General features: G+C 54.9%; 1 protein-coding gene across 2 annotated transcripts; it reads right to left on the reverse strand.

The window, feature by feature from the left end:
• Positions 1-2,233: 2,233 nt before the first annotated feature.
• HDGF (heparin binding growth factor) lies at positions 2,234-24,896 on the reverse strand. Of its 2 annotated transcripts, none has more exons than XM_053277993.1 (6): positions 24,425-24,896; positions 6,138-6,214; positions 5,539-5,677; positions 4,613-4,795; positions 3,293-3,555; positions 2,234-2,533 (listed from the first exon to the last, which is right to left on the reverse strand). In XM_053277993.1, the coding sequence occupies exons 1-6, from the start codon at positions 24,509-24,511 to the stop codon at positions 2,527-2,529; spliced, it is 756 nt and encodes a 251-aa protein (XP_053133968.1). In that variant the 5' UTR covers positions 24,512-24,896; the 3' UTR covers positions 2,234-2,526. The 2 variants fall into 2 exon arrangements, with proteins under 2 accessions (XP_053133968.1, XP_053133969.1); XM_053277994.1 differs by lacking the exon at positions 24,425-24,896 and adding an exon at positions 24,087-24,109.
• Between the last annotated feature and the right edge of the window lie 512 nt (positions 24,897-25,408).

Raw genomic sequence — 25,408 nt, forward strand, 5'->3', positions numbered from 1 at the left:
ATCATTCTCCCCCACTCCCAGGAACTTGAGGAAGATGGTCAGCTGGGTCCGACCAAGATGGGTCCCATTTGGGAGTTCAGGACTGGCAAAAGGGAGCGATTTTTCACCCCGCACAGAATTAACCAGATACCCACAAGTAGCAAATGGCAGCAGATTAGAGCACTGGATTAGGACCGGGAAGTGTTAGGCCTCAAAGATCAATCCTCACGGCCCAGGGCCAGTGAACAGGACTTTGGTCAAGGGGCAAGAATTCCATGGGAGTCTGGGAGATGGCTTACACACTGAACGCCTGAGCTCTCTTCGGATTTTGCCCTTTAGCCTTGGAATGCATCCAAGCTTCCCCTCTCTGTACGGCAGCTGTGAATTTAGGTTTGTTAAGATTTCTGCAACCCAAAGAAGATGGTTTGATCAAGGGGGACAATCGATAAACAATCCACCCCTCGTCTTAGCAACTTGAATTTTTTGTAAATTATAAATGCATTATTTTAAATGTTCAGCTGGCCTTAAGGACCGTAACAAACTTACGACTACTCCAGGTGACTCTTGGGTGATTTAAAGTGCATTTGAGTGATGCTTGGGGGTGGGGGGGGGTTCAAAAATATTCCCAGAGGTTCAATCTGCTCATTCCTCTTGGCGATATTAAGGGATTTCTGGTGGCTGTCCGCGATTTTCAAGCATTTCTTTCCCTTTATTTTGAGGCGTTTTTGCGATCGCAGGTCATTCCTGCCTCGCCAAGCACGAATTTGCCAAGTGCGCGGTTTTGCGGAGACGTAACCCTTGCGGTTGGAGAGGAATGAGGAAATTCAAGAGGGACACATTTGGCTGGGCTCGCGAAGCCAAGAGAAGGCACACGGACGGAGTTGTCTTGGAAGTCCCGAAGCTGACCAGGATCTCAGAGTCTGCTCCGAGGTTCGGCCAGCCCTGTCGGCTAAGCAGACTAGTCTCAGCCCCAATAGTTGGAAGGTCTATTCAAGAGAGCTGGTCTTGTGGTAGCAAGCATGACTTGCCCCCCTAAGCTAAGCAGGGTCATGCCTGGTTGCATACAAAAGGGAGACTAGAAGTGTGAGTGCTGTAAGAGATTCCCTTTCGGGGATGGAGCTGCTCTGGGAAGAGCATCTAGGCTCCAAGTAGCTGAGAGATTCCTGCCTGCAACCTTGGAGAAGCCGCTGCCAGTCTGTGTAGACAATACTGAACGAGATGGACCTATGGTCTGACTCAGTATATGGCAGCTTCCTTTGTTCCTATGTCTACATACTCAAGGCGTCTGGGTCAAGACGGCAGCCACCCAAGCGGATGATCCACGGAAGAGCAGGATATAAAATGTAAAAATAAATAAATAATCTGCCGCTTCACACACCCCTTTTCCTTCTCCAGATTTTTTTCCCATTTGTCATCTCCCTTCGGCCCAATCCCATCCCACGCCCTGTCTGTCTCTCCCTTGAGCGCTCAATGCCAGACCCTTAAAAAATTATTGCTAGCCGGCTATATTACGGCAACACGGTGCCCTCTTGTGGGGTTTTAGCAGCATAGCAGCTTTGGAAGTAAACCGATATCGCTTCATGTATTTTACAGGCAATGAACCGCCTAGCAGCTTTGAAACCGATTGAAAGAGACACTGCATTTTATATTATAGATCCATGGCTGCAATTAATGGCAGAGCAAGGATTCTAAGCATGTCGGAAACAGAGTTAGGCGTGGCTGCCTCCCCCAAAGGACGATGTATTGCCTTTTTACACCATGTATTGCTTTTTTAAGATTCTGATGTGTTTTATAATAAAGCTTTTAAGAGAGATTCCTGTCGTGTGTGGTCTCTTGGCCATCTTCCAGATCAAGCCATCAGTAGAAATGAATCTGATAATGGCAGTTAAGACAGATTTCTCAGCGCAAGGTGTTGTGCCCTGAGCACGTGCAGAGCGCCTGGAAATTGTGCTGCCAAACGTACGACCTCAAGTTCAAAGCACCCTTCAGGCCCGCAACTCAGCAGGGGACTCTGGGCCGGTCACTTCTCTCTCAGCCTAACCTACCTCCCAGGGCTGTTGTGAGGATCAACCGTCATGTATGCGGCTCTGGACTCCTTGAAGAAAAAGCAGGATGTGAATATAAATAAAGCCACTGGTGTGACCCTGGGAACCGCAAGGCAGTGGTAAGGCCAAACGTCTCCAAGGGAGGCCTTTCAGGATGGAAACCAAGGGCAGGTTTGGGGGGAAACCAAGGAAGAGACGGGAAACGGGAGTGGGTTTTTTTAAAAAGGCATTCAGCTGCTTTTATTTCAAAGTGGCTGATCAGCACCCCCAACCCCCTAGAAATTACTAACTCAAAGCGCGGCCCCAGCAAAACGGCTGGGCCAGGGGAAACGCAGGTCGGCCGGGTGGGGCGATTTCCTTTTGCTTCTGTAGAAATGTGGATCGGGACTCTCTTCCCACGAGTCGCGGAGGCGGTAAGCCGATGGGGACGAAATCTGGTTCTTAGCACCCAGGGAACCCAGCGGGTCGGGATCGGTTCAGAAGAGCAGATCGGGTCGGTCAGCTACAGGCTGCGAGGAGGAGGAGAAAGGGGGAAATCAGTGCTTGTGAAAGAAGTCGCCGGGAACTCACCGGAGGAGCGTCTGCATGCTTGCGTGCAGAAGGTCCCTGGTTCAGTCCCTGGCAGCATCTCCAGGTAGGGCTGGGAAGGACGCCTGCCTGAAACCGTGGAGAGCTGCTGCCAGTCAGTGTAGACAACACTGAGCAAAGATGGACCAGTGCTCCGACTCTGTATCGGGCCGCTTCCTATGCTTCGTATATATTCCTTGGTATCAGATTCTGCTTATCCATATACGATACGGCTGCAGAATATTCGCTCAGCCAACAGCTGCCTCTTGGGGGCACTCACGGAGGAACAGGGGGCACCCGGCTCCCTGGGAGGCTAGCCAAGCGTGAGGATTGGCTGGACTCAGCAAGAAGGGGAAGGCCCACCCTTTCTTTAAATAAGATCTTGGGCCATCAAATTCCTTTACAAATCTATGAAACGCGTCTATGACCGACACAACACTTCGAAACAGCCAGGCCTTCTGCCGAGTCAGAGCACTGGTCCCTCCGGCTCTGGATGGTGGATTCTGACCGGCGGCAGCAGCTTTCCAGGGGTTCAGGCAGAAATTCGGCATGATGCGCTGCAGCCTTAGGCCAAGGCCGAGCTTTCCAAAATGTGTTTGGGATGGGAAAGCGGCGGTGCCCCACCTGCAGTGCTATGAGGACCCCACTATCCCTCGGGGTGCCCCACATCACCAACCACCCCCGCCTCTCACCCATTATACCTCTCCTTGTGATCTCTGATCTCCTCCTCGTCGTCATCCTCATCGTCCTCGTCCTCTTCCTCCTCCTCCTCTTCCTCCGTGGTGGTCTTCTCCTTCCCCTCGCCCTCAGCTCCCGGCACGCCAAGGGGGCCGCTACTGTTCTTCTTGTCCACTTCGGCCAGGCTGGCCTTCTGCTTCTCGGCCTCCTTGGGGGTGTCTCCGCTGCCCGTTTTCTCTCCCACAGCCTGATCCTCCGATTCCTTGGCGCGTTTGGGGGAGGGGTCCTAGACGGGAAGGGGATGCCAAGCCAATATGTAATCCCCAACCACCGTTCCCTCTCAGCTTTCTTTGCTCCCAAATTTCTGTTCTACGTAGAGAGAGAAGGATCCACTGGAGAGAGGGAGAAGCCGGTCTCCCTTACTCCCAGAACGACGCCACGCCAGCATAGCGCAGTGGTTAGAGCGTTGGACTAGGACCGGGAAGACCTGCGGTCGAATCCCCATTCAGCCATGAAACCCACCGGGTGACTCTGGGCGAGTCGTGTATCCCTCGGCCTAACCTACCTCACAGGGTAGTTGCGAGGATAAAGATAACCCTGTGCACTGGGTTCCTCTGGGCTCATCAGAGGAAGAGGAGGCTATAAACGGACTTAATAAATAATAAACAGAAACCAGGGGCCATCTCATGAAGCTGATTGCCAGGCAAGTTAGGATCGACCAAAAGGAAGAGATACCCTTACAACGGCGAGGCCAAGAGCGGGACTGTTCTCTACCTTGACGACTACATGATACCAGGCTCAGAGGCGAGAAGCCTCAATCCCAGTTGCAGGGGAGCCACAGCCAGAGAGAGGGCAGGCCCCCTTCACCTCTTGCCTGTGGGCTTCCCGGAGGCGTCTGGTGGGCCACTGTGCGAAACAGGATGCTGGACTGGGAGGCCCTGATCCAGCAGGGCTGCTCTCTTCTGTTCTTGCACTCAAAATCTGGAGGGGCGGGGGGCTGAACAGGCTGGCTCTGAGCGGCTGCCTGCTTAGGTATGAAGCCTTTTCACCCCTGACGACGCAAGGCCAAGAGCAGGGCTGCGCTTCACTTGTATTGTTGTGGGAGTAGAGTGGGATGGGCAGGCGAAGAAGAGAGGAGAGAGGAGAGAGAAGAAGAGGAGAGGAGAGGAGAGAGAAGAAGAGAGGAGAGAGGAGAGAGAAGAAGAGAAAAGAAGAGAAAAGAGAAGAAGAAAAAAGAGAAGAAAGGAGAGGAGAGGAGAGTAAGAGAAGAAGAGAAGAGAAGAGAAGAAAGAAGGAGTGTGATGCAAGACACCCCTGCAAAAGAGGCTGCCCTCGCTCCCTACCTCCAGGGCGGCCTCCGCTTTCCTCTTGTTCCCAGCCTTCTCGTTCTTCTCCTTGGACTGCTCGTCAATCACTAGGTTGCCCTCCTCGTCGCTGCTGCCTTCCGGGCTGCCTTTCTTGTCCCCTTCGCCCCCCGGCTCCCGCTCGGCCTCGGCGTCCTCGGTGGAGCCCTTCTTCGGGGTGGGCTGTGGGGAGGCAAGGCGCGCCCGTGAGCACAGAGGGCCAAGGGCCAGGAGGGCCCCGGGCCACCGCAAGGCGCAGGCGCGTGGGGCACTTCAGATGCAGCCTCCGTTCCCCCACTGGGGCAGGGGGAGGCGGCTGTTGCTCCTGCCAAGCGGCGACGCCGGGGACGGCCCCGCCCCCTCCCTGGACGCCCTGATGACTCCGGCCTCACGGATTGGCTGGGAGGCAGGTGCACTGCCAAATCCGGACCCACCCGCCGCCAGCAATGCTTGGGTGCCCTTTGGCTGCATGAACACGAACATACGAGAGGGCGGATATCTATACACCGCTTTTCAACCAAAGTTCCCCACACGGTTTACACAGACATACATAAACCAGTAAGATAGCTCCCTGTCCCCACAGGGGGCTCGGAATCTTTAAAAAGAAACGTATCGACGCCCGCAACAGCCACTGGAGGGATGCTGTGCTGGGGACGGATAGGGCCAGTTACTCTCCCCCTGCTAAACACAAGAGAACCGCCACTTTTAAAAGGTGCCCCTTTGCTCAATTAGCAGGGAAAGACCTCGTCCTGCACAGGCCGATCTCCCAGGTAAGGCCGGCTCCTGAAAAACCTCAGCAGGGGGCCCAGAGAAAAGCAGTGCCCAGAGCTAGAAGTCGGCTTTCTCTTCCGCCATCTCCTCCCCGGAAAGAGGAGATCGGGAGCCAAGATTGTCCGCCAAAGGACAGCACCCCAGAGGCCTGGCACCTGATATCCGGACGCCTTCACGGTCGGGTTGTTCTCAATTTCCCAGAGCCCCTCGCTGAAGCCTTTCCGCTTATTGGCCTTCCCGAACTTGACCTTGCACTCTTCGTACGGAAAGAGGTCCTTGGAGCCCAGGAACGCCCTGCGTGGAATCAAAAGCGGGGGGTGGGGAGAGAAGCAGGTGCGCGTCACAAAGCACAGCAGGTACTCTCGGCCCGCTGCCAGCCAGTGCTGGTAATCCAGAGCTGGACGGACCAATGGTCTGACTCAGTATGAGGCAGCTGCATATTTAAGTATCACTTCCCAGTAATCAGGAAGGTGATTTTTCAAGGAAGGATCCCAAAGCGAGGGATTTCGACACCCTCCTTCTCTGACTTGTGTAAGACTTACACGCTTGCAGAATCTGCAGCTTTTCACATGCTTGCAGAATCTGCAGCTTTTCCCCTTAAGGAAACTGACACACGTCTTCCTCGCACGTGTGCGCAAATTCTAAAGGGCGAAAGGCTCATAGTACCCAGGCCAGGCCCCCTAGGAGAAGACCACCACCCCACCAAGAACCCCAAGAACAGGCCAGCCTCCGCTCGAGATTCTGCCCTACTCACGTTTCATGAGTCCCGAAGAAAAAGACTTGGTATTTATTAGAGGCCGATTTCACGGCGGATTCTGGCATCTCGTCGATCTGCAGGGAGAGAGGGAGAGTGTTTTAAGCATGGCTTTGCCGGGCCCAAAACTCCGTTACTCTTTCCTTCCGTAGGACCTCGTTTTGATAGGCCTCCGTGCTTCCTTTTGGGATCGAGGGGCCAGCACCAACACTGAGAAGCCGGAATCGTTTTCAATGACTTAGAAATGCCCAAAACTTGCTTTACAAATCAAACCTTCGGGAAGGGTCAAGTCTCTTTGACTTCAGCCCCACCCACCCCAACGGCCCTGTCTCTGCCTAGCGCCACCTTCAGGGGAGCGTGGCCAGATGAGATGCCGGGTTTCCACTGGCCACAGAAAACCTCCAGGCTGATCTCTGGCCAATCACTCTAGCCCAGGGCCTGGGGCTTCAGAATCCCAGCTGCCAGGGAGCCATGGCACCAAGAAATCGAACCCTGGCCACAGTTGGGAAGGAGAGCTGGTTCTGTGAAAGCAAGCCGGAATGGCCCCTTGGCTAAGCAGGCTCGATTGTGGTTTGCATTTGGATGGGAGACTACATGGGGGCGCTGCAAGATAGCCCCCTTAGGGGACGAGGCCACTCTGGGAAGAGCATTTGCATGCCTGCAGAAGGTCCCAGGTGCAGTCCGTGGCAGCATCTCCAGGAAGGCCTGGGAGAGACTCCTGCCTGGAACCTTGGCGAAGCTGCTGCCAGCCTGTGTCGACAATCCTGAGCTAGACGGACCAATGGTCTGACTCAGTTTAAGGCAGCTTTAAAAATATATATATTATATCCTGCTCTTCCTCCAAGGAGCCCAGAGCGATGTGCAACATACTTAAGTTTCTCCTCACAACAACCCTGTGAAGTAGGTGAGGCTGAGAGAAAAGCGACTGGCCCAGAGTCACCCAGCGTGTCTCATGGCTGAATGGGGATTTGAACTCGGGTCTCCCTGGTCCTAGCCCAGCGCTCTAACCACTACACCACGCTGGCTCGACTCCTATGACTAGGATATTCAGAGGTAGAGCTAGTTAATAAAAACTTTATTTGTCCCTTTATTTGTTTCTCTTCCTAGTCCTAGTTACTTGTAAAGGGGATAAAAGGAAGCCCATTTTCTTTCCCTCCCTCTCCACCATGCCCATCACGAAGTCCAGTAAAGTTTGCCAAGTGTCCATTGTCTGGCTCCTAAATTGGGGGGGGGGGGGCTGGACCAAGGCAGCAGAACGACACACACACACACACCCCAGCCCTGGGGGCAGGAGACCCCGGCTTCCTGCCTACAGACCATCCAAACGGGAACCACAGCCGGCTGCCCGGCCGGTCGTAAGCTCCTGTCTAGACGGCTGGGGCATATTGAGCTCAGCAAATTTTGCAGCTGGGTAGCGAAGAGGCGGGACGGCAGCTAGGCGGTTGTGGGGGGGGGGAGGCGGAGAGAGAGAGAGATAGAAGGCCCCTGCAGATCAGGGCGAAGGGAGAGGAGCAGCCCGGGAGGCAAGAGCAACACGTCCGAATTCCGGCCGGATTGGCTCCCCCCTTGCTTTCGTTAACTAGCAAACGGCGTTCGTTCCGCTCCCTTTGTGCGTGTGTGTGATTTCAGCGGCCGCCAGACACCAAGAGCGGAGCCGTCCCCTTCCCTCCGCAAAGGGAACGCATGCGCAGGGGTCAACATTCGATTCCAGTCTCGGGTCACTTCTTGGCTCCGGACTACAGCTCCCATCACCCCATGCCGCACTGGCTGGGGGTGATGGGAGTTGTGGTCCCCCGTCCGTCCGTCCCCCCAAAAATAGTCACCCAAGACTTAAGTACATTTTTAAGGGAAACGACACTGGTGAAATTGACACAGTTCTTGCCACTCCCCAAATTGGTCAGATTCACCCACAATGAATGAGGGAAAGGCAGTACAGAAGGAGGGGGAAGTGTTCCCCAGACACACAGTCACCAACTCCCTCCCATGATGCAACTGCGTCCCAACCCAGTGGCAGGCCAGAGGGAAGTGCCTTCTCCTGCACGAGGGAAAAGTCCCTTATGTAGTGCATAATGAAACCTATGGAACTCACTGAGACAGGATGTGGCTGAGGTCAACAGCCTTGAAAAGAGGATTAGACAAATTGATGGAAGGAGGAGGAAGAAGAGAGCGTCTGCCATCGTGGCTAAATCTAATGCGAGCTGAATGCCCTAAATCTGAATGCCAAAGGAAAAAATCTGAATGCCAGCTGAACACTAAAGAGGCTAAAAGCCTAAAAGAGGCCAAATGTGAATGCCAGCTGTTAGTGGGGCAGAGAGTTGGGAAGGCCTTCACGTGCCTCGTTTGGGGTTTCCGATCGGCTACTATGGAATGTGATATGCCAGATCAATGGGTCTGAATGCAGCAAGGCTCTCCTTGGGGTTAGCTGCATTCATGGAGAAGCAGAGCAGGAGGGTGGCTCTACCAACAGTTATCAGGCGTGATGGCTCTGTGGAGCCTCCAAGTCCAAAGGCAGTCTATCTCGGAATACCAGTTGCCAGGGAGCAACAGTGAGGAGTGGCAATTCCTATCGGTCTGGAATTTTCCCGATGGGATTCCATAATAAACGAATACTTAACAAAGCTTAAGTGCTATATTCAGATTCAAAACTTAAAAGATTTATTTTCACCGGGGGGAAAATGGTCTTGAAATATTTTTAAGGCACGAGAATTCTACTATGCACACTTCCCCAGGCGTAAACAACACTCTTGTTGAACTATAACCATTTATTGTCGCTGGGGGTGATGGGCGTTGTAGTCCAACAATAGCTGGCAAGCCAGGGTTGCCCACCCCTGTGTGCCCCTCAACCCAGGGCACCTCAAACTGGGGTCCCCAAATGCCACTGGACTACAACTCCCAGCCCCCCCAGCCCCAAAGTCACTGGGGATGATAGGAGTTGTAGTCCAACCACATCTAGGGGGCCCGGTTTTTGAGAAACCTTGCCTTAGACAGTTTAAATTTTTTTTTAAGGGGAAAGCAGAGCGGGATATAAAATGTGAATGTGAAATAGAAAGGCAAACCGAAATCACGCCCTAGATCAGCTTCCCTGAAGGGTTTCCGGGCTCACGGAGGGACAGGTGCTGCCAGTTTGTGGGGTGGAGAATAAAGGTTTGGTGTTGGGGGAGGGATGTGTAACACAATACCCCCCATGACAGAAGGAACAAAGGAACTCTCATGGAGAAGAAAGTGCCAGGACCAGAAGGGGGCTGTTTTTTGCGAAGCCCCAAGAGCTCACCTTTCCCCAGACTGCCCCTGGCAGGGGGCCGCGATCCGGAGGTCGCGGACAGACCCAAGCCTTTGCAAATTTTATTCATTTTATTGGAACTGTGTTCATCAATGCCGCTTTTCAAGTAAGGCTGCCAACCGAACGGACGCAGCGTGTTGACGTTTCAACAACAAACCGCCCCAAAACAATTAAAATCAGATTTTTAAAAAATAAAAATAAAGATCTTCAACCAGCAAACACAACTGGAGAGTGAGATCTACTTTCCAGATGCCCAGGAAAATAAAATCATGTCCGTGGGCTTCCCGACTAGCCAACTCGCCTGCCTGTTTTAGAGACGCCCGCCTGGCCTTTCTGGCACGACAACTTTTAGGGGCGGCAAAAGAAACGTCACACACACAACCTGCAATCAACAACACACCACATTGGGCCTCTCGGTTTGGTTAGTGCCACAGGCTGCATTGCTGGCCCGATGGGCTTAAAAGAAGAAAGGTGGGAGCAGGTGATGTGCAACAGTAGTCCTTCCATGTCCAAAAGCAGTCTACCTCTGAACCCCAGACGCCTGGGAGGGACTCTCTACACAGCGAGTGGCTAGTCCAGGTCCAAACTTGGCCCTCCACGTCTGAACTACAACTCCAGGTGCTGAACTACACCACCATTTATTGTGGCGGGGGGGTGATGGGAGTTGTAGTTCAGCAACCGCTGGAGGGCTACGCTTGCCCGCTCCTGGACTAGCCTCGGCATAAGCGCCAGGAGCCGGGCGAGAGGCGTCTGCTTGCGCGTTGCTCTCGGTGAGGCAAAGCCTGGAACCTAGGAGGCTGCCATATGCTGAGTCAGACCGTCGGTCCATCCAGCTCAGGCTCGTCTACCCAGACTGGCAGCGGCTTCTCCGAGGTTGCAGGCAGGAGTCTCTCTCGGCCCTGTCTTGGAGATGCTGCCAGGGAGGGGACTTGGGAGCCGTCTGCATGCAAGCGGGCGGGGGCTCTTTCCCACCCCCACAGGGGAATACCTCGCAAGTGATCCCATCCAAACGCAAACCAAGAGAGGCCCTGCTTAGCCAAGGTGGGAGGGGCCTGCTTCCCAACTCTTGGGGGTAGGAGGCGGGGCAGAGACTCAGGCAGCCGCTTGTGGGGAAACCGGATCCAGGCACCCGCATTGTCCTGCTGGGGAGAAGGCGGGCTTCTCCCAGGAGGAGGGAGGGAGGGAGGCTCTGCCAACGGTTTTTCTTTTGCTTAGTCATCATCGCTGCTGCAGGCGGGGCCCAGGCCTCCCTCCCGCTCACGCTGGGCTCGGGTTTCCTAGCAGAGGGAGGGAGGAAGGAAGGAGGCGGCAGCTGGCGAACGCTGCCCGAGGATGCCAGCCGAGGCAAGGCAGACGGGCCGTGCGGTGTGGGAGGGCGTCTGCGCCGGGACACCCTGCTAGCCGACACCCGGGGAAAGCACACAGGCACAGAGAAAGCGGTCCCCTCTGGCAGGGAGAAGGGCCCAGCAGGGCTGAGCAATCCCCTTCCTTAGGCTTAAAAAGAGAGAGATTTTATTTCCACTCCACATTTGTGTCCCGCCCGTCTCGCCTCCCGCGGCTATGTGTCTCCTCACAACCACCCTGCGAGGTGGGCGGGCCAGAGGAGGGAGGGACCGGCCCGGAGGCACCCTGGTGTGCTTCCTTCGAGGCCAGGCGGGGATTCGAACCCGGGCCTCCCCAGCCCTAGCCCGACACGCTAGCCCTCCGGGGCGGCGTTGAACAACCACCCGCCTCCTGCCCAGCTGCAACTCCCAGCTCAGGCCTCACGGCCAACATTGCCAGGAACAGGGATCCCCGGAGGCCAACTCCAACTCCCATCGGCCCCCGCCGTGGGTGAAGGACGATGCGAGTGGCCACCCGCAAAGCCTGGGATTCTCTGTTCTTGGGGCTCTGGGCCGGCAAAGACCCCTCCCTCTCTTGGCCAGGAGGGGAGGGGAGAGCTGGGAGCAGAGGGCAAGAATGCGCCAGCCAAGCAGCCAAGGAAAACAAGGCCCGCGGCCTCCCCGCCCCGCCCCTGCCTGGCACCCGCCGGGTCGCCACATTAGCACACGCATGCCAGGCACCGGCCGGCGGCAGTCATCCCTCTCTGCGGCCTGGACTCCTCCAGGCAAGGCCGGCTGAAGCCCCCCGAACGCGCCCTCCCTGGGGCGGCAGGCAGGGGCATTTCGCCACACAGAGGGGGCTGCCGTTGACCGAGTCAGGCCCTCGGCCCGCCGAGCTCCGAACTGCCCCGACACAGGCCGGCGGCGGCTTTCTCCAAGGAGTCTTTCTCCGCCCGATCTCGGAGATGCTGCCAGGGAGGGGATGCGGAGCCTTCGGCAAGCAAGAACGCAGGCACTCTGGCCAAGGCGGGCCCAGTGTCTTGCAGTGCTCACACAGGGAGTCTCCCTTTCAAATGCAAACCAGGGCAGTCCCTGCTTAGCAAAGGGGGAAATTCATGCTTGCGACCACCAATTGATCCTGGTGTGCATCCCCTTCCCCTCTCCCTGCCTCTCCCCTTCCTCATAAAGGCCTCCGATGAATACAGGATACCACAGGACTGCACTTTTCGGCAGCTTCTCATCCGTCGTAGGGTTTTCCCCAGTTCTTTCCTGTTAAAGATAGGGGAGTCATCTTGAATTACCGTATTTATCTGAATCCAAGTCTAGCTCCCGTCCCCCAAGTTCTTCGATGTTGAGGTTGGTTTGCTTTTCTTACATTCAAAATCCTCTACCTTTGGGGTAAATATAGGTATATAACACATATTTATATTTTAAGGGGGTCGTCTTGAATTCAGAGGCATCTTCTATTTGGGTAAATACGGTACGGGTCCTTTGTGCAACCTGTATTTAACTACCTTTTAAGTAACCATCTTAAACTCAGAGTCGCCTTCTATTCGGGCAAATATGGAATATCGGCTTCTTGCAATTGCAAGGACCAGAAATGCTCCAAACCCTGGACCCACAGCCAGGTAACCCCTTTATTGGGGCCCACTGGAATGCCACAACACAGTCACGGGCAAGCTTCCGAGTGCAACAGGGCTCTTCCTCAGCCTGATGAGTTCTGGCGGACTCCAAGGCTTGAGTGACTCTGCGAGATTCTCGGGACTCCTCAAGAAACCAACTTGGCTCCCTACGATCCGGGCGGGCAGCTTATCTGCCAACTGCACCTGTCCCAGCTGGGGCCTGTGTGGCGTGGTGAGTCACAAGAAGGCCGTTGGCGGCAGCTTGGATTCTGTGGCGGCGAGGAGAAAGGAACGGCGCGTCCGTGTGCCCGGCGCATTTCACAAGCTGGACCACTCTGCAATCCTCTGCCAGAGCTGGCTGGCGTCGTGCTTCGCAACGGATCAAGGCGCCCACGATCCTCCCCCCCCAGGACTGTGGATGTGATTAACAGCCCCGTCTTCCTGCTAACATGCTGGGAGAGCAGGCAGACTTTGAACAGGTGGGGCGCCCGGGAAGGAGCCCGCGTTGTCGAAATCCTTTGGCTGGAGACTACCACGGCTACGGATATTTTCTATCCCGCTCTTCAACCAAAGTTTGCAAAGCGGATTACATAGAGAAAAGAAAAACAAAGAAAGATGTCCCCAAAGGGCTCCCAATCTAAAAAGAAACCAGACAGACACCAGCAACAGCCACTGGAGGGTTGATGCGCTAGGGCCGGAGAGGGCCAGTGGCTCTCCCCCTGCTAAAAACAAGAGGATTGCCATTTTTAAAAGGGGCCTCTTTGCTCAGTTAGCAGGGGAACTTCCATCCTCCTGTCCTCGCTGGGCTGGCACCACCTCTCCAGGCCAGTAACGGGGGCTCTCTTCGCCATCACACAAGGGCAGGGCAGGCACTGTTAGCCCTGCTGCCCACCTAGCCGGGTTCCAAACTGGCTCAACGGGAACCAGAAGAGAGGACCATCCTATCACAGGGCTGCCCCCACTTGGGTTCTCCAGCTGTGGTTGGACTACAATTCCCATCCGCCACCGTCAGGAGGGCCGGAGTTGGGCAGCCCTGTTCTAAAGATCACAGGGAGAGTGATCTTCCGCTCAGATTGTAGGCTCCTTGAGGTCCTGACTATATTTGGCTTCCACTTGGAGATTCACGTCACTGAGAGCAGGCTGGATGAAGCCGCCGCTGGACTACAACTCCCATCACCCCCTGCTGCAACTGCAGCCGGGGATGGTGGGAGGTGTAATCCAGCAGCAGACAGAGCGCGCCTCTGCTTGGCCTTCCTTGCTCTAAAGACTGGGGAAGGGGGTAGGGAGAGGGAAGGACATCATCGTCATCATCATCGTCATTATTATTTATTCGATTCGAGATCCAGTGGATCGGACCAGAGCAGCCTGCTTCCCACGGGGGGGGGGAGATGCCTCCAGGAAGGACTCAAAGGGAGCAGCCCGTCCCTGCCGCTTGCCCGTTGCACCTGGTACTCCAAGGTAGCCTGCCTCTGAACATGGAGGCTTCCTTCCTATATCACGGCTACGATCGGACAAACCTTGCTGGGTCAGACCGCCTCGCTTCCAAGAGCCGACAGTCCGATACGCACACCGGGGGAAGAAGGAGCCAGCAATCGGCCCTCGCAATCAGACTGCCCCTGACAATGGAGGCTCCATCGGGCCCAAGAGCCGCCGATACGGCTTCTCCCCTGTGAGTGTGCCCGATTCCACCCCACACTGTCTACACTAGTGGCCTGCCCATCTAGTGGCAGCAAATTCCATGCATTTAATTCTGCTTCGGGTGAAGAGGTCCCCTGAACCTACCGCCCACCCGCTTTCGTGGGGGGACCCCAAATGCTACGAGGACGAGAGGGAGACAAACCGCTCGTGCTCGCCAGCAAACGTCATTTCATAAGCCTCGGCCAGCTTTTTCCTGGACTCCAAAGCTCCCAAGGCGAATGAATGAATGGGGCAGGGGGGGTGGGAGCAAGGGGGCTCCCAAACGCCGGATCATCCGGGGCGGCCACTTTCAGCCCCCAAACCACAGGGCGACCGCCAGGGAAAGCAAACAAAAGCCAAACGGCCAGGCAGAGAGCGCCTTCAAACCCAACCGAAAAGTGGAGAGGCCAGGTGGCAACCCACGGCGGGAGGGGGGAGGCCCCTACGCAGACCGCCGGCTCTAAAGGGGGCTTTGAAGTGCTGAAACAGGAGACCTCCCAGAGGAGAGAAGGGGCCATCTGGTCTCCCTCGGCTCGGGAGCGGCACCCATCTTGGGAGCCCCCAACACAAAGGGGCCTCCGTGTAAGCGAGACCCAGGCCCTTTATGCCTTGCTGAAACCACAAGGGTTCCGCCTCCTCTCCCTTCCCCACACCCTATAACTAGGAAGTCCGGCCTCAGGAACAAAGGTGGAGGCGGCCGCGTGAGAGATTCCTGCGACACTCAGCCAAGAGGTGGCAACTCCGGCCCGATCCCCCCCCAACGCACACACCCCCACTGTCCTCCGAGGCCGCAGAAAAGGCAGACCAAACTATTTTATTTATTTAGTGCATCTATATACCGCCCCAGACCCGAAGAAGAGCAGGAATCCTTTCATGCCATCCCCACCTCCCGGGAGACACACCCCCCTCTCTCCTCTCCTGCTAACTGAGCCAAGAGGCACTTTTTAAAAGTGGCGATTCTCCATACTGAGCAGGGGGAGCAGCTGGCCCTATCCGTCCCCAGCACAGCAGCCCTCCCGTGGCTGTCGCTGGGGTCTATCTTAGGTTTCGGTTTTAGATTGTGAGCCCTTGGGGGACAGGGAGCCATTTCATTTCTTTGTTTTGCTCACTTTGTTTATCTCCATTTGTTTATTTTGGAAACTGCTTTGCAAACTTTGGTCGAAAAGCGGAATATAAATATTCACCGTATTTGTATTTCCGCTGCCCGTGTGCCAGAGCAGGATCTCCAAGGGGCGGAGGGTGGGATTGGTGGCGACCACACATGACTAGGCTGGCTAGTGAGCCAAGCCTAAATTTGTATATTCAGTTCCTCGATTACAGTCCTTGACCTAGTTTTCTGGAACCTTCCACAGACGCATCGGGCTCCTTCCATGCTTACAACAGCTCTCCGCCTCCCAGGAACCATTTAATGTAGTCCTTGGAATGTCCTGTAGGTACCAGGTGAAGCCACCAGGGCAACCCACACGGGGAAAGCCAGCCTCGGACTTCAACGGATCGGGCCAGCATCGCACAGAGCCGATTCGCCTCCACGTCGGGTCGCACACACCAGCCCAGGGAGGGACAGGGGCGAGGACGCCGCCTCCCCCACCAGTGCCAGGCCCGCACGGACGCATCGATCCATTTTGCCACCGCCCACTCCACCGCCGCCTTCACGGAGGGCCTCGTGAACCCGGTCACAGCAGATCAGGCCAACCCAGCATGAAGCCACAGCCAGGACACCTCACCGTCTCGTCAACCCGTGCACACAGTCTGCGGTGCTCTGCGTTGTGCGCAGCAGCGCAACATGGCGGGGGCGGGTTTCTGGTTTACGGGCACAACGGAGGGGAAGCCGTTTCTCTCTCATGCAGGGCTGCAGGGTTCTGGGACTCCCGCTGCGGCCAGACTACAACTCCCATCATCCACGGCGGCTGGAGGGAGAGCTACGGTCTAACAACAGCGGTTCGGCCCAGGTTGTGCAGCTCTGCGGATATGCAGCATCGGCCGGGCAAAGCAAAAACACAAAGTCCAAAGAGAGGAAAACGTGGGAACGTGCCCGTAAGACGGAATGGATCCACTCACCCATTGGCTTGCTCAGGGAGAGCTACTTTTACAATTGGGTAGAAATAAGATATTCAGATGCCGTGATAAAAAGGTATTGAGATGCCGTGATGTGTCTCCACCTACAAAGATCAGAATTGTCCGGACAATGGTTTTCCCCATGACACTTTATGGATGCGAAAGCTGGACTTTGAAGAAGCAAGATAGAAAAAGCATTGACGCTTTTGAATTTGGGTGCTGGAGAAGATTTTTGAGGAGACCATGGACAGCCAGGAAATCAAGGCAATGGATCATAAAACAAATCAATCCAGAATTTTCACTCCAGGCACAAATGACCAGGCTCAAACGATCATACTTCGGACACATTATGTGGTGAAGACCCAGCTCCATCAAGAAGTCTATAATGCTGGGGAAAGCTGAAGGAACGAGAAGAAGAGGACGACCAGCAGCAAGGTGGATGGACTCGATGACGACAGCAACGAATGCACCACTGAGAGACCTTCAAGGCCAAGTTGAAGGCAGATCATCCTGGAGAGAATCTGTTTGGTCGCTAAGAATCGACACCAACTTGATGGCACTTAATCAATCAAAAATAAGTGACCTTCAATAAGCTATAAATCTCCTTTTAATAAATAGTTGTTTTTTAAATGCTGATACGTGGGGCCCAGGGAACTGAAAAGACTGAAGCCTCTCAAGTCCCAAGGCCAGGGCTTGACAAATCCCAGGCGCCCGGGAGCCATGGTATCTAAGAGTTTCACTGTAGCACCTGGAATAGGCTATTCAGAGGCAGAGTTGTGCAATCAAATCTCAATTTGTCCCCGGCAGCCCTGGTTCTGCGCTAAGGATGCTGCTTGCTAAGGGAAGGAGAAGCCCATTTACCCTTCCCGTAACTCAGTCCAGACATTCTGTCAAGCGCCGCTGCCAGTCTGTGTAAGCCAATACTGTGCTCGATGGACCAACGGTTTGACTCGGTATACAGCAGCTTCCTACGTCCATGGTTTGGCTCCTAAGCTTAAGGACTTGACTCCTGGATCCAGAAATTTAGGCTTCGCTCACCAGCCAGCCGTTATTTCGTGGCTGCCACCAATCCCTCCGATCCTTTTATGGCACACCGGCGGAGGGCTTCGGAGAGAAGCCGGTATTCAGTCAGTCGCGCTGGGGTATGGAGACGGCAAGTGAGTCCTTCACTTCCTACTCAGAAAGGATCCCAGCCATTGGAGACCTTTTCAGAAACGGCAATAGAAACGAGACCGCCGGTGGGGAGATCTGTGCGGTGCGGATGGCGGGCGAGCTGGCAAGCGGATTCGCAGACGCCCGCCATGATCCAAAGGGGACGTGTAAGAGCCTGCCGAAGAAGTCCAACCTCTTCCTTGGAAAGAGAGAGAGTGCGCTCCACGCTGCTGCCTCGCTGAATTTAGGAGCCTGCAGTAAGGATCGGCCAGAACCCCATTCGCCCTTTTTACGATCCGCTCTCTCTTGCAACTCGCTTGCACAAGGCTTTTTTCCGGAAATTAAAAATGGGAAGTGTCCTCGGCTGATGGGATCATCCACAGCTCCTCAGGAAAGGCTCTCTCGGCCCTGGCCGTTGCGTGCCGGAGGGTCCAAAGTCTTCTCCCGCGGCTGAGCGAGCGTAATCGGACGGCCAAGGACCAAGCGCCTAAACCCCTGAGACACAGTGAGCAGGGAACGCTTCCGAGGCCATGTTCATCGCCACCAATTAAGTGTACCAGGGTGCGAGGGCATTTTCCCCATTTCCGGCACGATCCGAGAGGTTGGTGCTGCTGCTTACGAGGGCTTCCCTCGTGAACGGGGCTGCCTTGCAAAGAAGTTACTAGCCAGCCCAAAAGGCGACTAGCCCGCTTGCCCGCACAGGCCGGCGTTAGCAAGCTGTCCCCAAAACAGAAGTAGAGGAAGTGTTAAAAACTTTCCCACCCCATTATCTGGAAGAGAGTCCAGCTTCCACGGGAGACTAGGAAAGGGGCCGTTTGCAAGATCGAAGCTACACCACTGCAAAGTGCACCCTCGTACCCCAGGCCCAGCTGCCATCCTCCAAGCCTAGTTTCCCAGATGATGCTGGACTACAAATCCCATCATCCACTGTGGCGGGGGTGATGGAAGTTGTAGTCCACCAACATCTGTCGGCCCTGCCCTATGGCGCCATGCCAAACTAAGAGAGAAAGTCCCCAACTAAAAGCTCACCTGAGCCCAGAAGTCCTGAGCTGTGTTCATCAGATTTCCACAAGTCCTCAGTATTATTATTAATATTAATAATAATAATTCGATTTCTATACCACCCTTCCAAAAATGGCTCAGGGCAGTATACCAGAGTTACTTTATCCTTCTTGAACAGGTACCGTGTGGTAGTTAGACGGTCAGACTGGAGTGAGGAGACCCACTTCCCACACGCTGCCATGAAGCCCACTGGGCAATATTCCCTGCAACAGCGATTCCCAGACGCTGCCGACTACAACTCCCATCATCCCCCAGTGTTCCCTGCAACAGCGATTCCCAGACGTTATTGACTATGGCGCCCACCATCCCCAGCCAAAGGCCACTGCGGCTGGGGATGATGGGAGTTGTAGTTACTAGTCAATAACATCTGGGAATCTCTATTATCCGGGAAACCTTGGGCCAGTTGCTCTCTCTCTCAGCCAGAGCAACCTCACAGGGTTGTTGTGAGGACAAAAGGCAAGGGGAAAGCCACATACACGTTCATATGAGCTCCCTGGAGGAACGCAGGGATAGAAGTGCAAATCAAGAAAATGCTCCATCACTATATCACTGGAGAGGCACCCGGCTGCCACCTCAGCCTGACTAGCACTGCGGTCAGTTTCAAAGACCCGGTTAGGAGCAGGGCCTTGACAGTGTGGACCCCACTTTTCTCCTGATCCCGGCCCCCTCAAGAGGCTGGCCTGGAGCCTTGTTGCTTCTCCCGTCCCGACCGTGCCTTTAATTACAGACAAGCTTACCAAGTTCCATAATGCCAGGCAAGCCCCACATCCACCTGCACACACAAGCCAGCCCTCTTGGCAACCCCACGCGTTCTGGGTTCTGAACGCCCAACCGACAAAACAAACCTATACTGGAACACAAGCCGTTTGCAAGCTGGGGACTGCCTGCAATGCACCTCGGCATGAACACAGGTATAGGCTCCTTGCATGACGCAGCTGCTTGGGCTGAAATGGCTGGCTGGACTAAAGTGGGGCTCAGGCTGGACTACAACTCCCATCGTCCCCTGCCAACAGCCACTGTGGCCGAGGGGGCAGGGGGTTGTCGTATAACCATCGCCTGCAGTGTTCCCTCTAACAGAGATTTCCAGACTTGTCGACTACAACTCCCAGCATGCCCAGCTGCAATGGCCTTTGGCTGGGGATTATGGGACTTGTAGTCCACGACATCTGCGAATCCCTGTTAGCGGGAAGGCTGATCGCCTGGGGACCCACGGTTGAGAAACCATGAGTTTAAAAAGGTGCTCCCAATTAAGGAGTTTACGAAACGAAGAATTATTTCAATTAAGAAATACATGGAAGCCATTCTTTCATGCCAGTAGTTCTTAAAACCACAAACAGCGGGTACAACTTTTTAAAAAGAGTATTCTCCCGTCCATCTCTCTCTCTCCCCCCGAAATGTCTTTTCTTGGACGCCATCTACAGCAACGAAGGCACACGTTATTTTCATCTTTGCCTGTTAGGAATATTGTTTGGACTCTTACGTGCTACCAAGGCTGACAGCTGGCCACTGGCGCTGGAGATGATGGGAGTTGTAGTCCGAGAACAGCTGGAGGGCCCAGGCTGTGCAGTCCTACAGCGGAAGCTGCCTTCTACTGAGTCAGACCCTCGGTCCACCTAGCTCAGTATTGCTTACACAGACTGGCAGCAGCTTCTCTGGGGTTGCAGGCAGGAGTCTCTCTCAGCCCTATCCTTGGAGATGCTGCCAGGGAAGGAACTTGGGACCTAGATGCTCTTCCCAGAGCGGCTCCATCCCCTTCCCAGATGCTCATCCCCAGAGCAGGGAATCTCTTGCAGAACCCCATTCAAATGCAAGCCAGGGGGAACCCTGCTTAGCAAAGGGGACCATTCACGCTTGCTGGCACAAGACCAGCTCTCCCACTGCGTGATGCCATCTTTTCTTAGAGTGTTAAAATACCTTATGGTTTAAGCTGTTAAAACCTTTCTGGAGGACCTGGTTTTTTTAATGCAGATTCCATCAGGCAACAGACTTCCTTTAATCCACATTGGAAGACATTCCTAACCCGGATTGCTGGATCCCCCATTAAAAAGAAAACCCCAGGCTTCTAGGCCTCAAGTAAACGCCAGTTTTCCTAGCCCTCCACATTATACATAGCCCTATAAACAAGGCAACGTTAGAGGTGCCTCGGCAAATGCCGGGCAGCAGGGCACCCAGAAATTCACCCCACAGCACCTAGACTAGGATATTGTTATTTTTTTATTTTTTATTTTTTACATTTTATATCCCGCTCTTCCTCCAAGGAGCCCAGAGCGGTGAACTACATACTTCGGTTTCTCCTCACAACAACCCTGTGAGGTAGGCTAGGCTGAGAGAGAAGTGACTAGCCCAGAGTCACCCAGCAAGTCTCATGGCTGAAGGGGGATTTGAACTCAGGTCTCCCCGGTTCTAGTCCAGCACTCTAACCACTACACCACGCTGGCTCTTTGATACTGAAAGATAGAGTTATTAATAAAAAATTTCTTTGTCCTAGGCAGCCCCGATTCTGTTCTGTGACTTAGAACAGTCACTTATCTGTCCGCCTAGCCTACCTCACAGGGTTGTTTTGAGGAGAAACATAACCACATACTCTGGGCTCCTTGGAGGCAACGAATAGAAATAAAATAAGAAGTCCATTATTTGTAAAGGGGATAAAGAGAAGCCTGTTGACTCTAACCCAGGGCTTCTCAACTTGGGCCCTCCTGCAGATGTTGGCCTCCAACTCCCACAACCCCTGGTTATTGGCCACTGTGGCCGGGGATTATGGGAGCTGTAGTCCAAAATAAGCTGGGGGTCAAGGCCTGTGTTACCAGTTTAAAAAGCAAGTTCTTCTTCAAAGGGCTCGTCTGAAGCGCTTCAAGGAGTTCAACATACTTGCTTGGGATAACGCTTCCAACACCCCTGTAAGGGAGGCCAGTAATATTATTCTAATGGCTCGCCTGGGCTGCATGCAGTTTATTCCAGTTCAAATCCCTGGCAGCACCCCCAGGAAGGAAGGGGAAAGACCACTGGCCCATCTAGAACCATGAACCTGGTTCTAGACAGGCCAATCTAGAACCAGGCCTTCGGTTTCCCATGAAACGGAAGGCCAGGAATTTTAGGACTAACAAAAGGAAGGGCTTTTTCACACAGTGTGTAATCAGTCTATGGAATTCTCTGCCACGGGATGCGGTGATGGCCACTAGCTTGAATGGCTTTAATAGAGGCTTGGGCAAACTCATGGAGGACAGGGCTATCAATGGCTACTAGACTGGTGGCTGTGGGCCACCTCCAGCCTCAGAGGGAGGACGCCTCTGAATCCCAGTTGCAGGGGAGCCACAGCAGGAGAGAGGGCAGGCCCTCAGCTCCTGCCTGTGGGCTCCTCAGAAGTATCTAGTGGGCCACTGTGTGAAACTGGATGCTGGACTAGATGGGCCTTCTTGGGCCTGATCCAGAGGTTCTTAACCCTGAAGAGCTGCTGCCAGCCAGAGCAGGTAATCCTGGTAGCTAGGCCAACCAAGGGCCTGACTTTGTATGGCAACTTCATAGGCTCAAACGGAATAAGAGATCCCCAACCCTTCCTTTAAAACCACACCGCAGACAGGTGCCATTAGAAAGCATCTGCTTTTTTCCAAATGAGGCTGGGGTGACAGGGAAAATGGGAGGCCAGGGGTTCCAAAGTGGCGATAGTCCAAATCAGGGGTTCTCAAACTTGGTTCCCCAGATGCTGTTGAACCACAACTCCCATCATTCCCAACTCCAGTGACCAAAGGCTATTGGGATGGGAATGATGGGAGTTGTAGTCCAACAATATCTTGGGATCCTAGTTTGAGAACCCCTGCTCCAGATGCTGTAGAACTACAACTCCCATCATCCTCAGCTACGATTTGGCCTAGGTCACACTGAGGCCAGAATAAATCCCATCCACCCGGCTTTCTAAACCTGCACAGCACCATTTCTCAAGGGCCCCCTCCAGTTTTTCACATCTGGGGGTGGCATTTCAAGATCGGGGAAGGGCCCCATCCACTTACTGTATTGCTGCCGCTCAATTACTCAGTACAACAACAGGCCAATTACAGCCGGTCTAAGGAGACGATCCAGTGGCTTGAAACTGATGACGCGATTGAAATTACACGCAGCTAACAAATACATAAACACACACACATACTGAGCTACCCCACAGAGCAAGTTCTCAATGCATTTTGGACATCTCCGGCACGTATGCAGGGCGTTCTGCTGACTTCCTAGAAAACCAGACAAAAATCACATAAATATATACCAAATTCGCCTCATTATCAGCTGCTTCCTTCCCATCTTCAGTGCGCATATGCGCACACACTACCACCACTCTGTAATGAGTTCTCCTGCGCTCGCCAAGTTTAAAGTGCTTTTTAGAAGCCAGTTGATAAGGCAGGCTCTTTTTTAAAAAAAAAAACAGAAAGTAAGAAACTGCCATTCATCAGAAGTCAAACACCACAAGTTGATGCCCCAGTTCTGGAAAGGAAAAATGCATCTGGGGGGTGGGGGGGCTGGGATATGTTGGGTGAAATTTTACAAAGCTCTGCTGAAATGGACAGATTTGTGCGCACGTGCACGCACATACACACACACAGGTATACATGCATTGGAAGAGCGTGGTCATTCAGTATTTTTCTCTAATTGTACTTATAACTTTGCCTCCTTCTATTCAAAATAATACACACATGATGGTGTTGATGGGTTACATAAAAGACAATACCCTAAGGTATAAAACACACACATAAACACAAAAACGGGATCAGATTAGATACATGCCACCAGGCCAATGAGGCACTCCAAACTGCCACCGACCGAGTCGGCCCCTTGTTCCACGCAGCTCAGAATGGTCTACACTGACTGGCAGGTTCCCCAGAATCTCAGGCAGAGCAAGGCCTATTTCCCAGCACCTGTAGAGCTGAACTGCTGGGCCACTCCCCGCAAAAATGCTCCAGCCCGCTCCCACCACACCAAAAGGGGCACATGCCGGCAGAATCACTTGAGGGAAAGTATTGCACAAAGGGGCCACCACAGAGAAGGTCCTGCTAGAGGCAGGCCCGACCTGTGCTTCTGGACAGGAAGGAGGCATCCTCCACAGGCCTGGACTCACCAGGGTTAAAGGGGGGCGGGACTTTCCCATGAAACCCCCAAGGTCTGATCGCCAGGGCTTGAACTCGGGAAGAGGATCCTATTATTATTTATTACTATTGTTGTTTTTGTTATTTGTGAGTTGTGGGTTTCACAAAGGCACTCCTTTACAAGAACCCCAAGGCCTGATCCCCAGGGCTTGAACTGGTGAGGTGGATCTTATTATTACTATTATTACTGTTGTTCTTCATGGCGGTGGGTCTCACGAAGGAAATCCTTCACAAAACACCTATGGCCTGGACCTCAGGGCTTTAACTGGGAAGAAGGCCCCTATTATTATTGTTGTTGTTGTTGTTGTTACTACTACTACCATTACTATTATCATCACGGCTTATACTTGTGGGTCTCACCAAGGCTTTCTTTCCCCACCAAAAAAACCCCCACGGCCTGGTCCCCCAGGGCTCCAACTGGGGAGAAGGCCTCTATTATTATTACTATGGACGACTACTCTTGTTGTTGTTGTTGATGATGATGATGACGATAGTGGTGGCTCTCACCAAGACAATCCTTCCCCCCACCACACACACACACACAAAAAAGCCCTGATCTCCAGGGCTCCAACTGGGGAGGACCCTATTATTATTATTGCTATTATTACTATTATGGGGAGGGCCCTGTTCTTATTATTCTTTATAGTTCTCACCAAGGCCAGGCTTCCCGAACCCCCCGAGGCCTGATCTCCAGGGCTTGCACTGGGGGAGGGAGAAGGCCCCGGTGGTGATGGTGGTTGTGTTTCTTGCTACGCTTATTCCTCCCCCTCCTCCGCTTCTTGTTCTTGCCCGAGGGTAGCTGCGCCCCCCCTTGAAGGCCAGCAGCGCCCCTCCCCGCCCAGCGCGCCCCCCGCAGCCACCTGGGGGGGAGGGGAGAGAGAGCGCAGCCCCCCCCCCACCGGCCTCCCTTCCTCCCACCCGGGCGGCTTCCCGGAGGCCTCTGGCGGGCCAGCCCGGCCTCCTCTTCCTCCTCCTCCTGCCTGCTGCTTACCCGGGCGGGCCAGTGCGGGTAGCCCTTCATCTTGGCGAAGACCAGGTCGCCGCACTGGTACTCGCGCTGCCGGTTGGAGCGCGACATGGCGGGCGGCAGGGCCCCGAGGGCGGCGGCGGCGGCGGGGCTCCGGCGCTGGCGGCCCTTCCTCCGGCTCGGCGGCGTCGTCGTGGCCGTCGCTGCTGCTGCTGGTGCCGCCGCGGCCCGCCTCCTCTGCCCTCCGCCTCCGCCTCCTCCTCCTCCTCCTCCTCGGAGCAACAGTTGTGGCGCCGCCGCCGCCGGGCGCAGCAAGGCGGGAAGAAGGCGCAGCAGGAGCAGCAGCAGCAGCAGCAGCGGCGGGGCGGGCCGGGGGCGCGCGGGTGGCGGGCTGGCCTTGCAGCTGCACAGCACTGGAGGAGCCGCCGCGAGGGAGGGAAGGAGGAGGAGGAGGAGGAGGGCGGGCACTGGCGGGCGGGCGGGCGCGCTGAGGCTGAGACGCCGCCTCTCCCTGCCTGCCTGCCTCCCTCCCCACCCCCTGGCCCCGGGGGCGGAGGCAGAGGCCGGCGGCGCCCGGCTGAGCCGATGCCGCCACGCTCGGGCTGGACACCGCCTCCCCGCAGGAGGGGGGGAAGAGGAGGAGGAGAGGAGGATGAGCCCCCACCACCACCACCACCACCCTGCGAAGAAAGCCGGGCTCCGGCAGGCAGCCTCTTGTTGCTGCCCACCCACCCCCGCCACGTGCCCAGCGGGGAGCAGCAGCGGCTACTCCGGGGGCTGGCAGAGAGGGAGCGGGGACCCCAACCTACCTACCCTCTCCGCTCTGCTTCTCTTCTCCCCCGAGGTCTTGGGGGGGCTGCCCTCCCCCAGGAGGGCACAGCCCGCAGCCCTGCAGGGCTTTCGCTCTTCCTGCCCACCCCCATGGAGGAGGGGCTCACACTTTCTGAGACTTGAGCCCCCCCCATGGGGCCTTCAGCCCCCAGGGTTGGGCTCCTGCTCCTCCTATTC

This window comes from Hemicordylus capensis, chromosome 14 (assembly GCF_027244095.1).
Source record: "Hemicordylus capensis ecotype Gifberg chromosome 14, rHemCap1.1.pri, whole genome shotgun sequence".
NCBI classification, from domain to species: Eukaryota; Metazoa; Chordata; class Lepidosauria; order Squamata; family Cordylidae; genus Hemicordylus; species Hemicordylus capensis.